The sequence below is a fragment of the Leuresthes tenuis genome, unplaced genomic scaffold (assembly GCF_036924035.1).
Source record: "Leuresthes tenuis unplaced genomic scaffold, fLeuTen1.0.hap1 SCAF_19, whole genome shotgun sequence".
NCBI classification, from domain to species: domain Eukaryota; kingdom Metazoa; phylum Chordata; class Actinopteri; order Atheriniformes; family Atherinopsidae; genus Leuresthes; species Leuresthes tenuis.
Window position 1 is genome coordinate 4,843,506 of NW_027325373.1, and position 17,452 is coordinate 4,860,957.

The window sequence follows — 17,452 nt, forward strand, 5'->3', positions numbered from 1 at the left end:
CATATTGAGAGTGTACCCACTTCGATCTGTGTCTGGGCCGCTCAGCTTCACTAGCCTAATCACACACCGAGCAGGTCAATCTGAGGACTTAGCCAGTGGCGCTCTCTGATGGCATATGTTAACATGATTTTCCCCCTTGTTCACTGTTAAACAAAAAGCTGCACCTGAGATCCTTGGCCATTCAGAGCTCAAAAACCAGGGATTATTTTAAACATAGCCTGAGGTGAGAGCGAGATTCTCCGCTCCAGTAACCTGAACGAGCTGGAGGTAGGCGGCTGAAGACAAGAGGGGCAAACAGGATATTTATCCTATTGATTTTCTAAAGTTGAAACAAGAAGATTTAGGGGGGCTTGACTCTTAAAATTCCCAAGGAGCCGCTCACTGCTCAGCCCCATGGCCGTGAACACACACAAACAGAAAGCATCTGGCTAAGGAGGAGTGTGAGTGAGGTTTAGGGGCCTTGAGCTGCAAAGCTGTGCTGTGCTGTGGAATGATGTGCCCCAATGTGTGTCAGAGGAATCATTATAGCTAGTGCTGGAGCTGAAGCCTGCCTATGGTGGATGAGTGTATGTGTGAGTTATGTGGCAAAGTGGAGGTGTGAGCAGACAACAGATGGGAAGGGCATCAGTATTGTAGAGATAGAGCTTTTGTCTCTCCTGCTGAAGAGAGAAAAAACCTGCAAATCAATAACAAACACGCTGTGAAGGAAACTGTGTGGGAATGTGACTCAGCACACAGAAAGCTTCTCGGAAACTTACAAAATCGGATGGTAGTCTCAGAGTGAGTGATGTGAAACTTTGCCTGTTGCTATGGTCAGAATATTATGTTCTGAGTTAGATTAGTTACTATAGTTAGTTACTTTAGTATGTCCGGACTTCTTATGTTGTCAGTTGCTATATATGAATAAGTGGGTAGCTACTGACAAGCATTAAGCATGTCACACAGCCCAAACATATAACATTTCAGGACACACCACACAGTTAATAACCACAGTGAAGCGTGTCAAAGCCCAAACATGTAACATTCAACAGGACACTTACACAACACATTCAAATCAAACAGTCAGACAACATACAAGAACATATACCCCAGCCGGCATTGCTCCCTGCCTATTTTCCTACAGCTCACTATGTGTGCGCACACCTTTATTCACAAACTCTTCAACTTAAACTCTAATCCAACTAAAGCTTGTTGAAATATTGGTCTGCATTAAGCGAACAAAACAACTGGGATTGCCGAAACTATTAAAATAGGTTTAGGGCTGTCCAACGCATTGTTAAACCTCGGAAGGAAAGTGGTGAACTATCCTCCTCATGGAAGAATGCAGTCTGAAGAAAAATGTGACTGATTAGGATGGAGGATTTTGGTGAACTAAAATAGTAGAACTCACAAAACTGTTTAATAGTGAAAGCAAGCACATTTCCACATACATATTAGGAAGAAAACCCAAAGTAGTGAGCTTAAACTGCTGTGTAGCCTTAAGAAAACTGCTTATCAAAGTGGCTAATCCAAAATAGAAAAACCAAGGCCTCAGTCTGGTAGGCAGCATAAAGATTGGACTCTTTAGCAACCTTAACCACATTTAGCAAGTTTAGAAATTCCTGTATGAATTGACAAAGTTGAATGAATGCATATTACAGTTTTCCCTAATTCAAAAACCCTTTATTCAACTTGTAACAACCAATTGTTTTTACCTTATTTTGCACAAGAACTCAATTACTCTAAAATGGTTTTAAAGGCAGTTTGTAGTGTTTCCAGAACTTCCTCAGGGAGCAGCCAGGCAACCGTTATTTATTGATCAGATTTCACAAGCAAATGTGATTCAAAGCCCTATGCCCCAGACAGGAAACAGAAACAGCATAAAATACTGAAATGAGAATAGATTTTTGCAGTAAAATGTTAGTAAAAACAGCATTGAAATGCATATTATGAATAAAATAAAACAGAATATACATCGTTAATACAGAAAAGTTAGATTAGGTATATGTCAAGTTTAATGGATAAGCAAAAGTGTCACATAGTTAGATATAAAAAACTATATTTTTCATTAAAATGTAGAGACAAAGAGTGTACCTAAGTTGTTTTTTCTCCCCCAATAAACTTCACTACGTCACTGACCAGCAGCACGACCACCTGACTCCTTTCTTCCAGGACCACATTCACGTTTTTATAAAGTCCTTTTACTCACTTTTCATTTGTCCAGCTTCTTGATTATCAGCCTCTGTTTGTATGATTTCTAGGTGAAAATTCAACTAGACCTCTGGGTTTAAAAGGATATGTCTGCAGAGCTGTGGACTTGAACTCCTTTAAGATTGATTTAGCACTTGAGACTTGATTTGGACTGAACTGCCGTGTGATTTGATTAACTAGGTTTGACTTTAATACAAATTTGAGAGCGGAAAAATTCAAATATCCCACTGCTGCAACATCTCTTGACTGTTTATGCACCTTGAATATGTAATGGAGTGATCCACACTTCTACAGAAACCTATTGAAAAATCTACAAAATGCTTTACGATGTGTTTTTTTTCCCTATTATATAATTTATTTCAAATCTATATAAGCAGCGCTTTTTTTCCTCTACAGTCGCACATCAGTAAGCATATCAGGGGCAGTGTGGGCGTTCAGTATCCTGACAATGATACTTCATAAACAAAATGGACAATGCTGCACACCCTCCACATGCCATTGTGATGAACCAGGAAAGTGTGTTCAGTCAGAGGCTTCTTCAGCTCCTCTGCAACAAAAACACAATATAGGTCATTCTTTTTGATGACTAATATCTGATTCTTAATGCAGCAAAGTAACTTCCCTTATTGGGATTTGTAGTACTTGATTCAGTTAAATTTGTGGTTGGTGTAATCATTACTTATCTAGATAAATATCTTCAGTTACTCAGTTTTTTATAAGAGTGAGATGTACAAAAAGCGTCTGTGATGCACTTATTTTATGTTTTTGCATTCTGTTAAACATGCTTTCACTTCGAGAATCGCTGCTTGGTTAGGTTTAGGCACCAAGAGTTCGTAAGATTAGGCAACCCTGGCAAAACTTGAAAAGTCCCATAAATCAAACCTATTGATTTGTGTAGATGATTTTTACTGGGATTTTTTTTCATGCTACAATACATAAAAATAACCCCGTAGAGTAAGAGAGAGTAATAGTGTTCCAGCATTTTGTGAAAAAGGCGCATATTGACTGTTGCCTCACATTTAGGAGTCAGAAGTGGTAGGAGGTGGCACTACACACCCCATTGCCAAGTGGGAGAGTCAAGATCGAGTCTGTTTTTACCACTGGTGTCTTTCCAGTAACTTTACTTTAAATCGGTGCTTTTGCATTCAGTCACTGTTCCCCTGTGCTTTCTGTTTTGTCACCGTTTTACACATTAAAAACTACTTGGTTAATGTTGGGTATTTTAAACAAGGTGCTTATGGTTTGGAAAACCTCATGTCTTGCATTAAAACTGAACCTGTAAACATTCATCACATCAAAATATTCTTTTCCTGGTCCAGTTCCCCTAGTTTTCTGTGACGTTTCACAATTTTCCGTTAGACTTGCTTGGCATTAGGTTTAGGAAAGATTAGGTTTTGGTTGAATAATTCTGAACACACCACTGAGATGATGCTCATTGAAGGACACACAAACATAAATTATCCAATTTTATTGCCATGGTTCAGTTCATACAGTCTGCTTTGTTAGACAATCAAACGCGACTTTGAGAGTATAGCACAGTTCACTATGACTGCATCACCTCATGATAATTACAGATTGTCAGGCAGGTCACCGGCCTGCAGTCTTGGCTGCAGTAACCATGCCTGCATTCTCCAGCTGTTCCCTTTGGACCTCCTGGGCCAGCGTGCAACCATGACTTGCCACCCGGTGGTCATGACTCATGACTCCTTAGTTGTGCTCGCAGATGATTGCTGTTATCATAGGTGGGGAGGAGGTGCCACTATAATTGTTCTTTGGAGTACCCCAATTATGCCATTAAGGGCCCCTCAGTGATGAGGCTAATGGCGGGAGACCTCGTTTGCATAGCATTATCTTAATTGAGCCCGAGGCCTGGCATGAAAACAACAGAGAGATAATGTTACTGATGGATGGTGGCGATGGTCCGGCGGCAACCATTTATCCGACAGCTATATTAATTAACAGCTATCCTGTTACATGGGCTTTAACAGGGATGAATAAGTTAACATGGTGACTGTGACGCTGGTGGTGACAGGGCTCCCCTGCCTATGTGTGGCTTCTAATCGAGGAGACACACTATTACAGGATGTGTGTGCGTGTATGTGTGATGACGGATGCTAAAGAAGGCCTGGCATCAGATCTTATTACCCATTTCCTAAAGGAGGAAACCGAGCCAACAGTAGTACCAGCCTTTAAATAAATCACCATACAAAGCCTGTACTAATACTTTTAATCGTGAATTAATTACACGCTCATTGCAGGGAGAAAAGCCGTAAATGTTCCAATATGCTCGGGCCTAATATGCTCATCGTACAACGTTTCAGGAAAATTGTTCAGAATGCGTCGCCTTATGTTACGTGAAGCCGGGGCTCATTGTGGATCACTCTCAGACCAGAACCTGGGCACACATGCAGAGTGACTCTGGATCAGAATGGAGTTTTAAATGAAGCGGGCGAGCCAGGTAGCTCTTTTGTTATGTAAAGATGTGTCATGTGATCTGGTGAGATAAAAGAGGAGAGAAAAAGAAGCCGTTCAGATAAGCTACCCCTCATCAGATAATTAATGATGCCTTTGCTCCAGTTTCTCCTTCTTAGCATAAGTGTCTGATCAACTTTCAAAAAGCTCATCAGACAGAGTTGTTCCTCGATGCTTCCATCCAGGGCTTAAAGTAGGTTCCCTCAGGATCTGTCAGCATGAGTCAAATGCAGCGCCAGGGGTCTTGGCTTCCTGTCCATACAGAAGGACCCAGATACATTTACTAAAGTCTGATGTTCTATTACAAACTGACAGTCGGTCATTAATAGTGAACATTTTCTGTTTTTCAATCAGTCCTTAAGTCTACAAATATTTATGCTGGAATCAGTGAGAAGCTATTCACTTGCTTTTGTTTTAATTATGAAAATGGTTGCAATATTATTTTCAAACTGTCCATTAATAGTCCATTTCAGGTTTTAATGTACTTTTTGCTCAAAGCCACAGTGCTCCAGCTGCTGGCGCATGTGCACATTTCATGTAGCCTCCTCGGATGTCACAGCTCCGGCATCACAGCAAATGAGCCATGCAAATCAGAAAAAAACAATTATCATATCATTTCTTAACCACACTGCCGGGGGGTCGGAAAGCCGTGCACGGCTACGGGCAACAATAAGTGAAATTAATTACTGTTAGTGCTGCCACGTAATAGCAGCCCCTCGATGAGCGGCTTAGACTTTTCTTCTCACTGCTGCTTTTTCCCACCTCGACACCCCTTTGCTCCTTGTCAAAACTCTTCCTCCACCTGTCACAGTGTGTGAGTTTTGTGCATGGTCGCCCCCCCACACCCTGCTTCACCCCTCCTCCTCTTCCTCTTCGTCGCCCCCTCCTTCCTGCCTCCCCTTCTGCCAGTTTTTAACTACACTCCACTCTGGCCTCTGCTCTACTTGTTACAGCCCCAACATGAGTGCAAACAATCAAAGTGTTTGGGAACGCTAAAATATGCATGGCTATCCGTGACAGACAGATAAAGCAGGGCAATTAGCCACGTAATCCTAGAGCATCGTACGGAATGGTCCGCCTCGGCTGTCCTCCCACCCCTCCTTCCCTTTACTCTCTTGGTCTCCATTAGTTAAATGTACTCTGTGTGTCGGCTCCCCATCAAATCAAGTAACACTTCCCCTAATTGGCTTATAAATAATACAGCAGGGCCTACATTATAATTTCATCAGTGGTAAACATTGCGGGGGCAGTTGGTAAAGAACCTATCCCTCATTAATTTCTTAATTTGGGTAGATGGAACGAAGGGGAAGTAAGGGAATGAAAGGTGGAGAAAGAGAGAGATGTGCAGATCGGATGAACGAAGGGACTCGTATCACCTCAGGCAGAGAAAGAAGGAGAGATGGTAAAAAAAAGAAAAGGGAGAAGTTGCTCCTACTGCTTTTGTTAAGAGATGTCAGATATTCAATCCAGGGGTTTTGTCAGTACTCCTGTGCAATAGGTGATGAGGGCCCCACCGCCCCCATTTTGCACACCAATACACACAAGTAAACACACTCTCGCTCTCGTTCTCTCTTGCCGTTCTTATTTTAAACCAACTTAATGAATATTTCATAACAAGCAACATAAATATTCATTCTAATGGTTTTGCACATAGTTATTACCGGTATTTCCTTTTTTCTCCCCCCTTTAAGCAAAAAAAAAAAACAAGAAAAATACTCATTACAAATTCTGCATAACCAGACACAGAAATAAGTTTGCACTCCCATGCAGACAGAAAATTATGTAGTTCAACTGCTGCAAGTCACCGGAACTGTGTTGAAAATCTTGTGTTTGCTGTATGTTGTCTTTAAGGTGTAATTATCTGCATGCTAAAAAAAACTTGGTTAGCTATGGGAAAAGCATCAAGTTCTTTTCTAATTTCAGTCATCGACTGCAATCACAAGACAAAGCCGAGAAATCCACAGAGTCCTTGCATGATGAAATCCCTTTTGTAAAAGGCAATAGGTCTGTAATAGCCTTCCTCCCCTTGGCAGATGCATGTCACCCAAACCTGCTATTATATTGCATAATGCACTTTTAAGGGAATTTTACATGGCCTGTGATAGATGCAGTGAAATATGAGGTGTGAGAATGTGACACTCTCTGATCTCTGAAAGACAGATATTAAAGCAAACTCAAATGAGCCATTTCCCTGCCTCTCCCTCGCCACTTTCTCCTCCAGCTGAAATCAGAAAAAATAAAAGGCGCCGAGAGCCCTTCAGCCATCAAAAGAGAGTTAAGCGCTCCACATTCTGAGCGAGATTTTTGAAAATGGATCTACCTGAAGGCAATCTGTCTCCGCTGGAACCCGGCTCGTCACCGTTACAGAGAGCTGTCACTTCACTCTGCCGGCACTGATGGAGACAGACACCCATCATCTGCTGCGTTTTACGAACACTACGTGATGTCTTGCAGGCCTGCTTAACAGCATATTTCACCAAAGATCTGCTGAAGCACGCTCGTGCAAAGCCAGGAGGGCTTTTTCATCACTAAGCGCTGTCATCCTAAAGTAAAAAGAAAGAAAATACTGCATCTAAATCATGAATCAAAGCAGGGAAGAAACGACTGTCTATCAATCACACTCAAAGCTAAAACACACAGATTTCATTAAACTGAGACGCAATTAAATCCTTCATGTAAAAGCTACAGTAAGGCTTTTTTTTAATGATTTTAAAGCATATGTTTGAAAGCAGTAAAATGTCTTCAGGTATAAATAGAAATCTCTCATTGTTTCTCGAGTTATTTGTATTTGATGAGGCACTGAGAGATAAATAAAGAATTAAACTGAAGCTGTTAAAACATATGAATTTATGATAAATGGGGGTTTCTCATCTCTTCAGCCTTGTCTCCTGTCCGTTATCACTGGCTCAATGTATCTGTTGGTTATGACAAGTTAATTATTTTCTTCAGCTGAGTTCATTTCAGTCGGTTTTTAAAGGAAAAAATTATCCTGTCGTTCATGGAAAAAAGCAAATATTTCAGTATAGAATCGCATCATTCTGTTCTCATCTTTTGTGATCCCCTGTATATATATATATACATATGTGTATATATATATATATATATATATATATACATATATACACATATGGCAAGCAGTGACAACAGCATGGATGACCCACACTGAAGACCAACAAACATGAATATATTGTGAAAGAAGTGTTTTTATCAACCATGACCTTTTCGCTCCCGGCTCTGTGGGGAAGAGCTTCAACTTGTCATGAAATGGCAAATGGATACATTTTTTCCTATTTGTCATGATGGAGTTATTAGTTCAATTATTTCCATCTAATCGGGTTGCTGAAAGTCCTTAAAAACTAATCCTAGTAAAACTAATCCTCAATTCTATCTCTAGCTCTACCCACTTTATGGTCAGTTCTATGGTCAGTTCTGACTCCAAATGCTGACCTAACTTGAGGCTTCAAAAGAGAAGATGGTGATGTTACAGCTGTTACAGCCACCTTTTATCTCCGGTCTACGGATGGTACTTTCATTACGCAGCGAAACTATGCTCAAACCAACTGCTTCTTATGGTTGTCTTAATCCGATTTTTTAAATTTTAAATTTTATAAAGTGACAAGCAAGTGACTTGATGAAGCATAAGTCAATCAAAGTCATGAGTTCCACCAATCAGACGAAGGCATTACACGTAAAAACCACCGAGTAGCAGCTGCCACTGTTAGCTGTGTGCTAATAGTGATGCCTGAAAAACGCCTGTAGCTACTTTTACTGGACTTAAATTTGTCCAAACTGCCACACATCGATAACTTGAAGCCTGATTAGACGGATTCTCTCGTGATTCTAATTGCAAGAATCCAGCAACTTCACAAATGTTAACAAAAGTCTATGACTGATACATTTTTTATTTCTCAGTATTCATCTCTTTTGTAAATTGCTGCATATATTAGAATAATATAGGCCTTACAAAAGACCCTCTACAAAATTGCTGGTTCTTAAAGGTTATCTTTAAGCAGTTCTTTTCTCCGTTTTTAATATGCATACACTGTTAAAGTCTCTGAAAACTTTTATTTTTCATTTGTAACTATTAAAAGTTCTTTGTGAAAAACTGATTAGGACTGTGTGAGCGTGGCTTGCCCAGATCTGAACAGTAATGGCCCTCTCACACCACCAAATAACCCAGTTTTGTTTCACAGTTGAAGGTGATGTCATTCTTTAACTTAGCTTCATTCACTCCTGGTAAGCGACTAATTGATCAACTATGTTCTCAGGTTTTTAACCCATACAAGTGCGATTAAAAGAATTGGAACTAATTTTCAAATAGTGAAATAGGAGCATTCGGCCCTTTTAGGGTATTGGACCCTGATACAAGTGCATGTTGTGCTCATTTGGTAATCCAACCTTGGTAATATTTTTGGGAAGCATTACTTCATGCACAACTGGTCCACACTGGAAAACGTAGTGCTTTATGTGCCAAGCAGTTTATTCTTCCTGAATAATTGTCATCAGTTGTAAAATGTTTTATTTTGATGACGATCGATTTTTTTTTCTGCTAATAATAAGTAAAAATGAAACACCTACTCGTTGATATGAAAAATATCATAATTCAGTGAAGGGGCAGGTTCAAAGTCTCGAAATGTGAAAGAAATAAATAGGACAAGCACCGCGAAACTGTGCAAAAGCACAGCGCTCGAGATTAGACGTATCCTCTTTGTCACTTTCCTGCTCTGAAAGTGTGAGATGTTGTGCTAAACGTCAGAAAAGGTTAAACCAACCGTACTCACAATGCGGCCCCTCCACTTAATTACAGCCGAACAAGAGGAGACGGGGAGCATGTTGAGAATGAGCTTAATTAATGTAGCAGTAAAAAGTGGCCCTCCCTCTGCATGTCCATTCTGCTGCTCAGTATTAGTTCCACTTCAGCGCCCTTAAAGGCACGAACAAATAGTGACTCTAATGATGGACATACAACCTCCCCCCTCACACAACCTCTTGCCTCGTCTCGGGTCACTGCCCTCCTACTCGCTTCCCTCTCCCCATGGCTCCCCAAGGGAGTAGAGGATAGCTGGAGGGGGGGTCCACCAGTTTGACAACCATGTTCACCTCATCAGTTCTGAAAGAGCGGAGGACACCCTTGCATACTGACTTCATTAGTGCTGACACGTTTTGGGGGATGCGGCTCAATTTAGAAGACTTTAGAAATAGAGGAACGAATCCTCGTGGGGGTGTAGAGGGAGTCAGACGCAACCCTGTATTGTTGATGCACTGTGGTGATTATCACGGTATATTTCTGAGCCCAAATCTCAAAGAAAGCAATGTTTGCAGGGAAGGAAACATCAGTTCGCTGTAGAAAATACAGGACCCATGGAAGAAAAAGGTTTTCCTTCTATATACATTTGTTATTCAGCAGTTGGAAATCGAAGGTGAAAAGTGTATGTACTTGAGCGTAAATTTTAGGATTTGATAATCAGTTGTCCTGCTCAATCATTTGCAACAACGCTCACAATTTCCTCCTGCAGCCAGAGCTATTAAAAAGAAACTTCCACAGTAATGCAGTATGATACTGCCCAACACTATTTTAGAGGGCCCCTGGAAATTTCTCAGAAAGGTTCAACAGGAGACTCGTAAGAGCTGTCAATCCAAAATAAAAAATATTGTCAAATGTCGAACGCTGCTACGTTTTAGACTAAATTGAAATATTCCGGAGCAACACAATGAACCCTCAAGAGAATACGGTGGGACATATCATGTTCAAAATCTAGTCTAAACAAAACAAAAGGAATATCACATGAAATTAAGGTGTGAAAAGGTGCCATGAATGTTTTATGTCTCCCAGCCACTGACATAAAGGGTATAAATATTGTATGCAAAGAAAAAAAATCCCCTGTTTGAAGTCTTGAGAGCAAAGACAGTGGGAGAGAAAAGGAGGGGAAGCAGGTAATTACAAGTGGAGATGCACTTTGACAGATTATTATATTAAAGCAGGAGGAGGATCAACCAAACAGCTAACCTCTAACAGTGCTGGTCTCCACCTAGCAGTGACAGGAGTGTTACAACCTGAGGAGCCACTTCTATTTGACAAACAACTCAGTGAGCACCAAATCCTTGGGCTAAGAAAAAAAAACAAGCCTGACAGCCACAGAGGCATCGAACACAGCAAACCTACCACAGCCAGGCCCAATGAAAAGCTGATTACATGCTGTTTGCTTATTCTTTTCACAGTAAACTAAATCTGCAATTTAACTGTATGATGTAATAAAATGCTGCACCCAGCTTATTCCCAAATCATCAACGATATTACGCCTCTTCTGTTAAAAATATAGAGGATTCGCATTGAATAACTTCAGTTCTTTTGTATGAAATCAGTCTCTATAAGTAGATAGATCTATGAAATATAATAGATTTACACAGTCATAGGTACATAGGTATACGCTGTCATAGCAGGAGGTGGCTGTGCCTCAGGTGCAGCAGCATGTCATAAATTCATTCAGATGTTCAGCAGCGTTATCGACAGTCCCTCAACCTGCTGAAGCGTGAACACAGCTGCAGCTTTTTTAGATCTTAAAGTAGTCTATAAAAGTAGAAAACTGCTAAATGAACACAGACTATACACTTAAAGCAAATGTATCCCCATTTAGTTTGAGCAGGTATTAATATATATTTATGTCAGAGTGAATATGCTCATCTCTCAGTGGAAATTGATCTTATAGATGGTTATAGACTTAATAATAGTTCTATTCTTTTCTTTGTCAGTGTCTCTGATTCTGTTTCACATTATTGATGATCGTAGTACGTTGTTATTAATGCGGCTGGGCTGTATTATTAAGAACAGCCTCATCTACTGTTGGCTACAGAGAGTCTGACTGCATGAGTTCAGGATTTGTGAATGAGAGCAAGACAGAGAAACCATTTTTTTTTTTAATTAAAAAAAACTGTTGACTAACGTGTCAGATTGTACTTGCGATCTCAGCCAGATGAATGGTTGGAGCAGCCTCAGACTTTATAATTAGTTTAGTTGCGATATCAAAGCTTCTGGGTCAAATTTGCAAAGCAGCTGTCTGAAAAGTAAAGACTGCAGATTCGTGTCTTCTGGTGCTTTCAGCGGGCCACTGAATAATAAACGGAATCTACTTCTGTCGTACTTAAACAATCTTAGGTCAGAGAAAGCTAACAGAACCTAGTTTAGTGCTCTCACAGACGTAAAAAGAACACGTTATGTCTGCCGTCATCATAAAGTAGCATCACCACCGAGCTTGCACTCCTCGCAGCTTACTATCTTATTTCATGGGCCTCTCACAGCGTATCAAAATTAGGTAAAGCCGCATACTAAAAGTTGTCAAAATTGGATCCTCTATTCTTCTACGTAGAAGATGTAGGTTTTCTGATCCTGCCTTTTGGAGACTGTAGGTGATTTAGAGCAGAAATACCCAGCCTTAGCCTCAGCAGTGATGGCTGACTTAGAATATGATACGTCTATAACATCTTACCTACCAAGGTTAAAAAAGATTATTCAGTTTGTTGCCCAGCTACAATATCAGTGGTGTATTAAACTGGATAATGTTGATTGTATTGTTTTGAACTCCCAAACTGTCGAAATGACACTAGATGCTCCAGAGACATTTCACTTGGTTACAGTGATGCAAAAGATGTAATGATTAACTTTAAACTAAAATGTTATAGTTTTTTCTTCCCAAAATAAACTATTTATTTTTGCTGCCACCACTGAGAAATGTGGGTTTTAAAAAAGTAAAGTAAAAGTTCCCTTTGAGGAATGTTTGAGGCAGAGCTGCCTCCTCTCTGCTCGCCCCAGGGTAGGCTATCATCTGCAGTGACACCAGAGGGAGGACAGCGCCTACCTCACCCCATCAAACCTCTGCTGGGTCAGATGTAAAGGATGAGGGAGGCCGCCGTGGAGAGGAGGCTCCGCCACCAGCCCAGTCTCTCAGGTCCAGCTGGTTCTTTGATCACCAGCCGCTGACCTCCATGAGAACAAGGCGACGGGGCCGATGGGAGGGCCAGAAAACACACGGCTCAGTCTGTAACCCCTCCTCGCAGCCCTTGTTTGCTCCAAATATGAAAAAAGGGTTAATTGTATTTAACAATAAACCCCCTAAAGCCACCCCCCACCCCCCTTATCACCACCAACCTCCCCTCCTTGATTAGAATTAGAATCACATCTGGCGCTATGTTCTGTCCCTCATTACTGCTGAATCTCATTACAAGCCGCTCCCGTGGGAGGGTCGCGCCGGGTTTTTAAGCACACTTTTCGCTTTCTTCCTGCCTCTTGCTCATTTCATCTGCCTCGCTGCTTCTTCTCTTCTGCGTTTACATTAGCGGAAGTCCTCATCTGAGAGAATGACTGAGCACCACTACATTCCTCCTCCTCTTCCCAGAGCTTGGAAATTGTTTTACAGTGCCAATTAAAGTAGGTATGTTGAGTTTTTTCCAGAAGATGTATTATTCAGTCTGTATTATTTGTTGCGCTCTAAAAAAAAAAAAAAAGAGAGAAGAAAAGCTAAAATAGGACTCGCAGAGTAAGTTGCACTTGCTCGCAGTACAAACTACACCAAAGGTTTGGAAATAATAGTCAGCATGAAGAAAATGAGGGAGCTTATTTATGGTGCCCTGAAGTCCAAGTTAATAATGAAGACCTTCTCATATAACCAAAATTTCAACTTTGTTTCTGTGCAAATACTGTCTCACAGGGATTTCATTTTAGGAGGAAGAAAAATCTGTAAAGTTCGACTAAGAGGTGTAACATTTAAAGCCACAGCAAGAGAAGCAGTTTCTCTGCAGACTTTATGGGAGTTAAATAAGGTTACCAACAAATAGTCAAAGCTTTTTATTTCCACTTTTAAGACACTTTTAAAACATTGTACAATAAATAAAAAATGTGGAGTTTTTCTGTTTTGTTTTTTTTAAACCGAGCGCTGGATGTCACAGGGAAACACCGGAGAACGTTTAATTTTCCATCATCGGCGAGTCACAGAGCATGCAGTGCGCCTGCAGGATCTTCTTGATCCACTCTGGATCTGAAGGGAGAGACAATGTTGTGGAAATGATTAAAAGTACATATTCGTAAACATGATGGAAAGTTTTTTTAATGTTGCTCTTAACTGAACATCGAAACATTATTAGCCATGATAAAACCTTTAAAAAGATCCTTTCCAAACAGTTTTTAAAGTAAATTCACAGTTTCCACATCGGCTCATGTGAGAAGTGACACCGTGATCAACCAACCCCACAGACTTCAAGCAGCACTTGGATCGATCCCCATTAGGGGAAACAAATGAAAGAAATCAGAATAAGTCAGTAAATAAACAAAGACAGGGAGCAGAAGAACAACACGGACACTTGTTTGAAGACGCGCCATGAACAACGCCTCTAAAATGACCGGTTTTATGTCCAAGCATGGGAAGCATCGGCACAGCCGACCTAAACGATAGAAGGAACGGGATCAGCTGCACCGTTTGCAGAGCTCTAAGTGGTTCATGGTGTGGGCAGAGAAAGCAGGTACCCAGCCTTACTTTCAATTATAGATTCAGAGGGAGGTAGTCCGTGTCTGCAAAGGGTTTCAATTGATGTATTATTTGCCTTTAATTTAAAAAAGAAAAGAAACCCGTAAAAGAGCACCGAGATGACTGATGGTCGTTACTGAATTTTGGCCAGAACAGAACTGTCATGGGCTGCAAAGACCAGGGAGAGCAGCTCTTAGAGGAGACTGATAAGAATCTAATTTAGATGTAGCAGCCGCATGAAGTCAATCCTAAAACACCGGGAAGATCACAATGTTTCCCTCCCAACTCAAACACAGCAGGAACCACATAAATGCAACAAAATGTGTCTGTTGGGTGCTCGGTAAATCAACCAGCTCTAAACTAATGTAGGCTACAGGGTTCAGTAGCTTCCAACTACACCCGATTTAACACGTTATCACAATACCAGCATTTACAGAATGTGTTGTGGATAGATGCAAATAGGCACGGATGTTAATATTCTATACAGCTTCATCAGGTCAGTAAAACAATTTGGCGGATTCCTCTGAGCCTCTGAAAAATAATAACTCACCTCTGCAGTGCTTGCAGTCACTTTAACATGACAGCAGCATTCTACACTCGTGCCATATTGACAGTGATACAGATACGCGTTGCTGTGTTACCACCGAGTCAGATTTCCGATGCAAAATGTCACAGGAAAGGACCGATTCTAGCACGTCGCCGACACGTCCATTTGCCACCGTGTCAGTGTTAAGCAGTGCATGACTTTAAGGGGCTTATGACAGAAATCACTAACAAATTACATGGGATTCTCCATCACTCCTCCATGTGATAAACACACTGGAAACACCTGTTTCTACATGTCATGGACCAGCAGGTAAAAATAAATCACTTCTCTAAGTGTGTCCAGAGACAATACTCCTCTAGCCCTACTCGGTCGATTGCATCGTTGCCGCTCAGACTCAGATGCTCACTTTCTACATGTTAGACTACAATCTTATACTCTTTGTGAACTACACTGGAACTAACTGAATACAATTTTAAATAATAGTAATTTAGTGCTGCAACAATTCCCCGCTAGAGAGAAAATTGTGGGTTTGGCACTCATCCAGAGAGCTGTTATAAAATGACAGAAGTGGCATAGGTCTGAGGTTAATCAGCTATCAGAACATCAGCGCTAAGTATAAACATAATAAACAATAAGAATTTCTACAGTTTCATGGGGTTAGAATCCAACAGGCTCTGAGCAGCGGAAGGGGGGTGAAGGCTGACGTTGAGGGAGACAGGAGTAGATGGCTGATGGAGAGTGTGGCTGTGAAATGGAGGAGGAGGTAGATGGAAAGTGGCGCTTACCCTCAGGCTCTGGCAGTCTGGCAATGCTATCCAGCAGGAGGCACCGTCTGAACGTCAGCGTCTGGCAGGCCTGGTATGACAACACACACCTGGAGGAGACCACGACAAATACATAAGAAAGCTGGATGGCAGGGACACACACACACACACACTAACACACACACAATACAAGAAGTTGGGCGGAAACAGCACTGAGGTGCAACTGTCGGGCACAGAGAGGAAAGTCTGTGCCCACCAGAGGTGCCATGTGCGAGCTGCAGAGGAGGCAGGAGAAGCATTTGACAGATGATATTCATGAGCAAGAGAGTTGGTGGGTAAATATCAAAAGGTGGGAGGCTTGATTACGGCTCTGTAAAAAAAAAAAAAAACTGCCAAAGAAGCATTCACATTCAATTCATGTCTTTAACTGAGAGAACAGAGCTCCTGAAAACATCTGCAGACAATTAAGCTTTTCAAAAGTTCTTATGCAAATACCTGAGCCACACGTGGCCGTTTTCACAGGTGGCTTGCTTGTGGTCCGTAAAGGGCAGCACGGCCTGGCAGAGGCTGCAGTGCTCCGGAAACGTCTGCTTGTTCATTTTATTCCTGATGTGGCCGATCAGGACCTGGGAGAGATGACGCATAGAGCCAGAGGCGTGGAAGTGAATACCGACTTCATCATCAACCGGTAGCACTACAGCAGAGAGGACAGCACAAATGTGAGTTCAGCACCACTTCAGTGTTTTCGTTTACGCCCGAAAGCAAAGCTTCCTCACATGATTTTTGTATTGCATGTGTGCGGTTCATGAATCTGTTGAAATTATACCCAAATGAAATGACTTCAAATCCAAATGTGCTCAAATCCACAAAAGCAGTACGAGTGGCTGAGCCTCACCCTTTAAGAAATGTTATTTCTGACTGTGACGAGGTTGTTTTCAGACGTGAGCAAGTAACAGACGAGGAAGAAACTGACCGACTGTAAACAAAGATGGAAGAAAGCGGAAAAACACAGCAAATGCATGCCAGCAGAGGTGATAGGATTGCTCATAACCAGGCACGAGATGAGGCCAGGTGGCAGAATGACCTCTTTCATACGTGCACTGCTTTCCTTTTATCTGGTGGAAACTGAACTCGTCTCTGTCCTGTGTGAATTACCCTCTTTTTGCTTTTCCTTAACATTTCGTGACAGAAGCATTACTCGGTCGGGCCTATTCAGATAAACACGGCACAAATGTGATCTGCAGCAGTCACACTAACAGGCAGAAACACACACGCCAGCGGTGGGTTAAACTGATCATACGACATATGATCTGCTGCTCAGAAGAACCTGAGAGATCCCGTTATTAAAGACACGAAGAACAGTAGTGTCCAAACTTTCTTCCTCCTTATTTTTATCTACGAAAAATAGCAGCAGCAGCATCAAATGATGTCTTCCCCTCATATCACCCCGGTAAATAATTGTGAGAAAACTGTTGAAAGGAGTTTCAGCTGCAGCTTCCTCGTTTTCTGGCCATATAAACCGCAACACAATGCAGCAGATTTGTTGGCTTCACATGTACTTTTATGGCAAAGCAACATGTTATGAGGAAAATATCTGTCTCTTAGACTTTGTGCAATACGGCGCTGGATGAAGCAGACTCTGTGGTCTTCTGTTGCTGCTGCACAGGTCTTGTTATTGGGGGAAGATCAGCACTTGTTCCGGGCTGTGTTTGTGAAAGTTTGCATTCTCCGTGCTCAAACAGGTGGCGCTGCTTCAGATGAGGTAAAGTTATTCCTCGATAGCTATCGTTATATCGCCCAGGACTAGTCCAAAGAGTAAGTTAGGGCTACGCTCCAGGCTTCGGTAAAGAGAGACTGCTACGACAAGGATATGCAGTTTCTCAAAAGATTCCGGTTTTCACAACTCCCAGGTACTTGGAACACCACTGTTGCTCGACTTGAAGGTGATGCAGCGTTTTCCACAT

The 17,452-nt window shown here is 41.5% G+C and overlaps 1 protein-coding gene across 4 annotated transcripts in view; it reads right to left on the bottom strand.

The window, feature by feature from the left end:
- Positions 1-17,452, bottom strand: part of gtf3c4 (general transcription factor IIIC, polypeptide 4) — a 34,080-nt gene that overhangs the window by 12,338 nt on the left and 4,290 nt on the right. The window contains exons 3-5 of one of the 4 annotated variants that reach the window (XM_072372170.1): positions 15,984-16,114; positions 15,510-15,598; positions 13,514-13,691 (exon numbers count right to left, since the gene is read on the bottom strand). In XM_072372170.1, the coding sequence (XP_072228271.1) occupies positions 13,621-13,691; positions 15,510-15,598; positions 15,984-16,114 (291 nt within the window). In that variant the 3' untranslated portion in view covers positions 13,514-13,620. Of the gene's footprint in view, positions 1-13,513; positions 13,692-15,509; positions 15,859-15,983; positions 16,183-17,452 lie in introns of those variants that run through there. The other 3 variants (XM_072372171.1, XM_072372172.1, XM_072372173.1) reach the window with 3 other exon arrangements.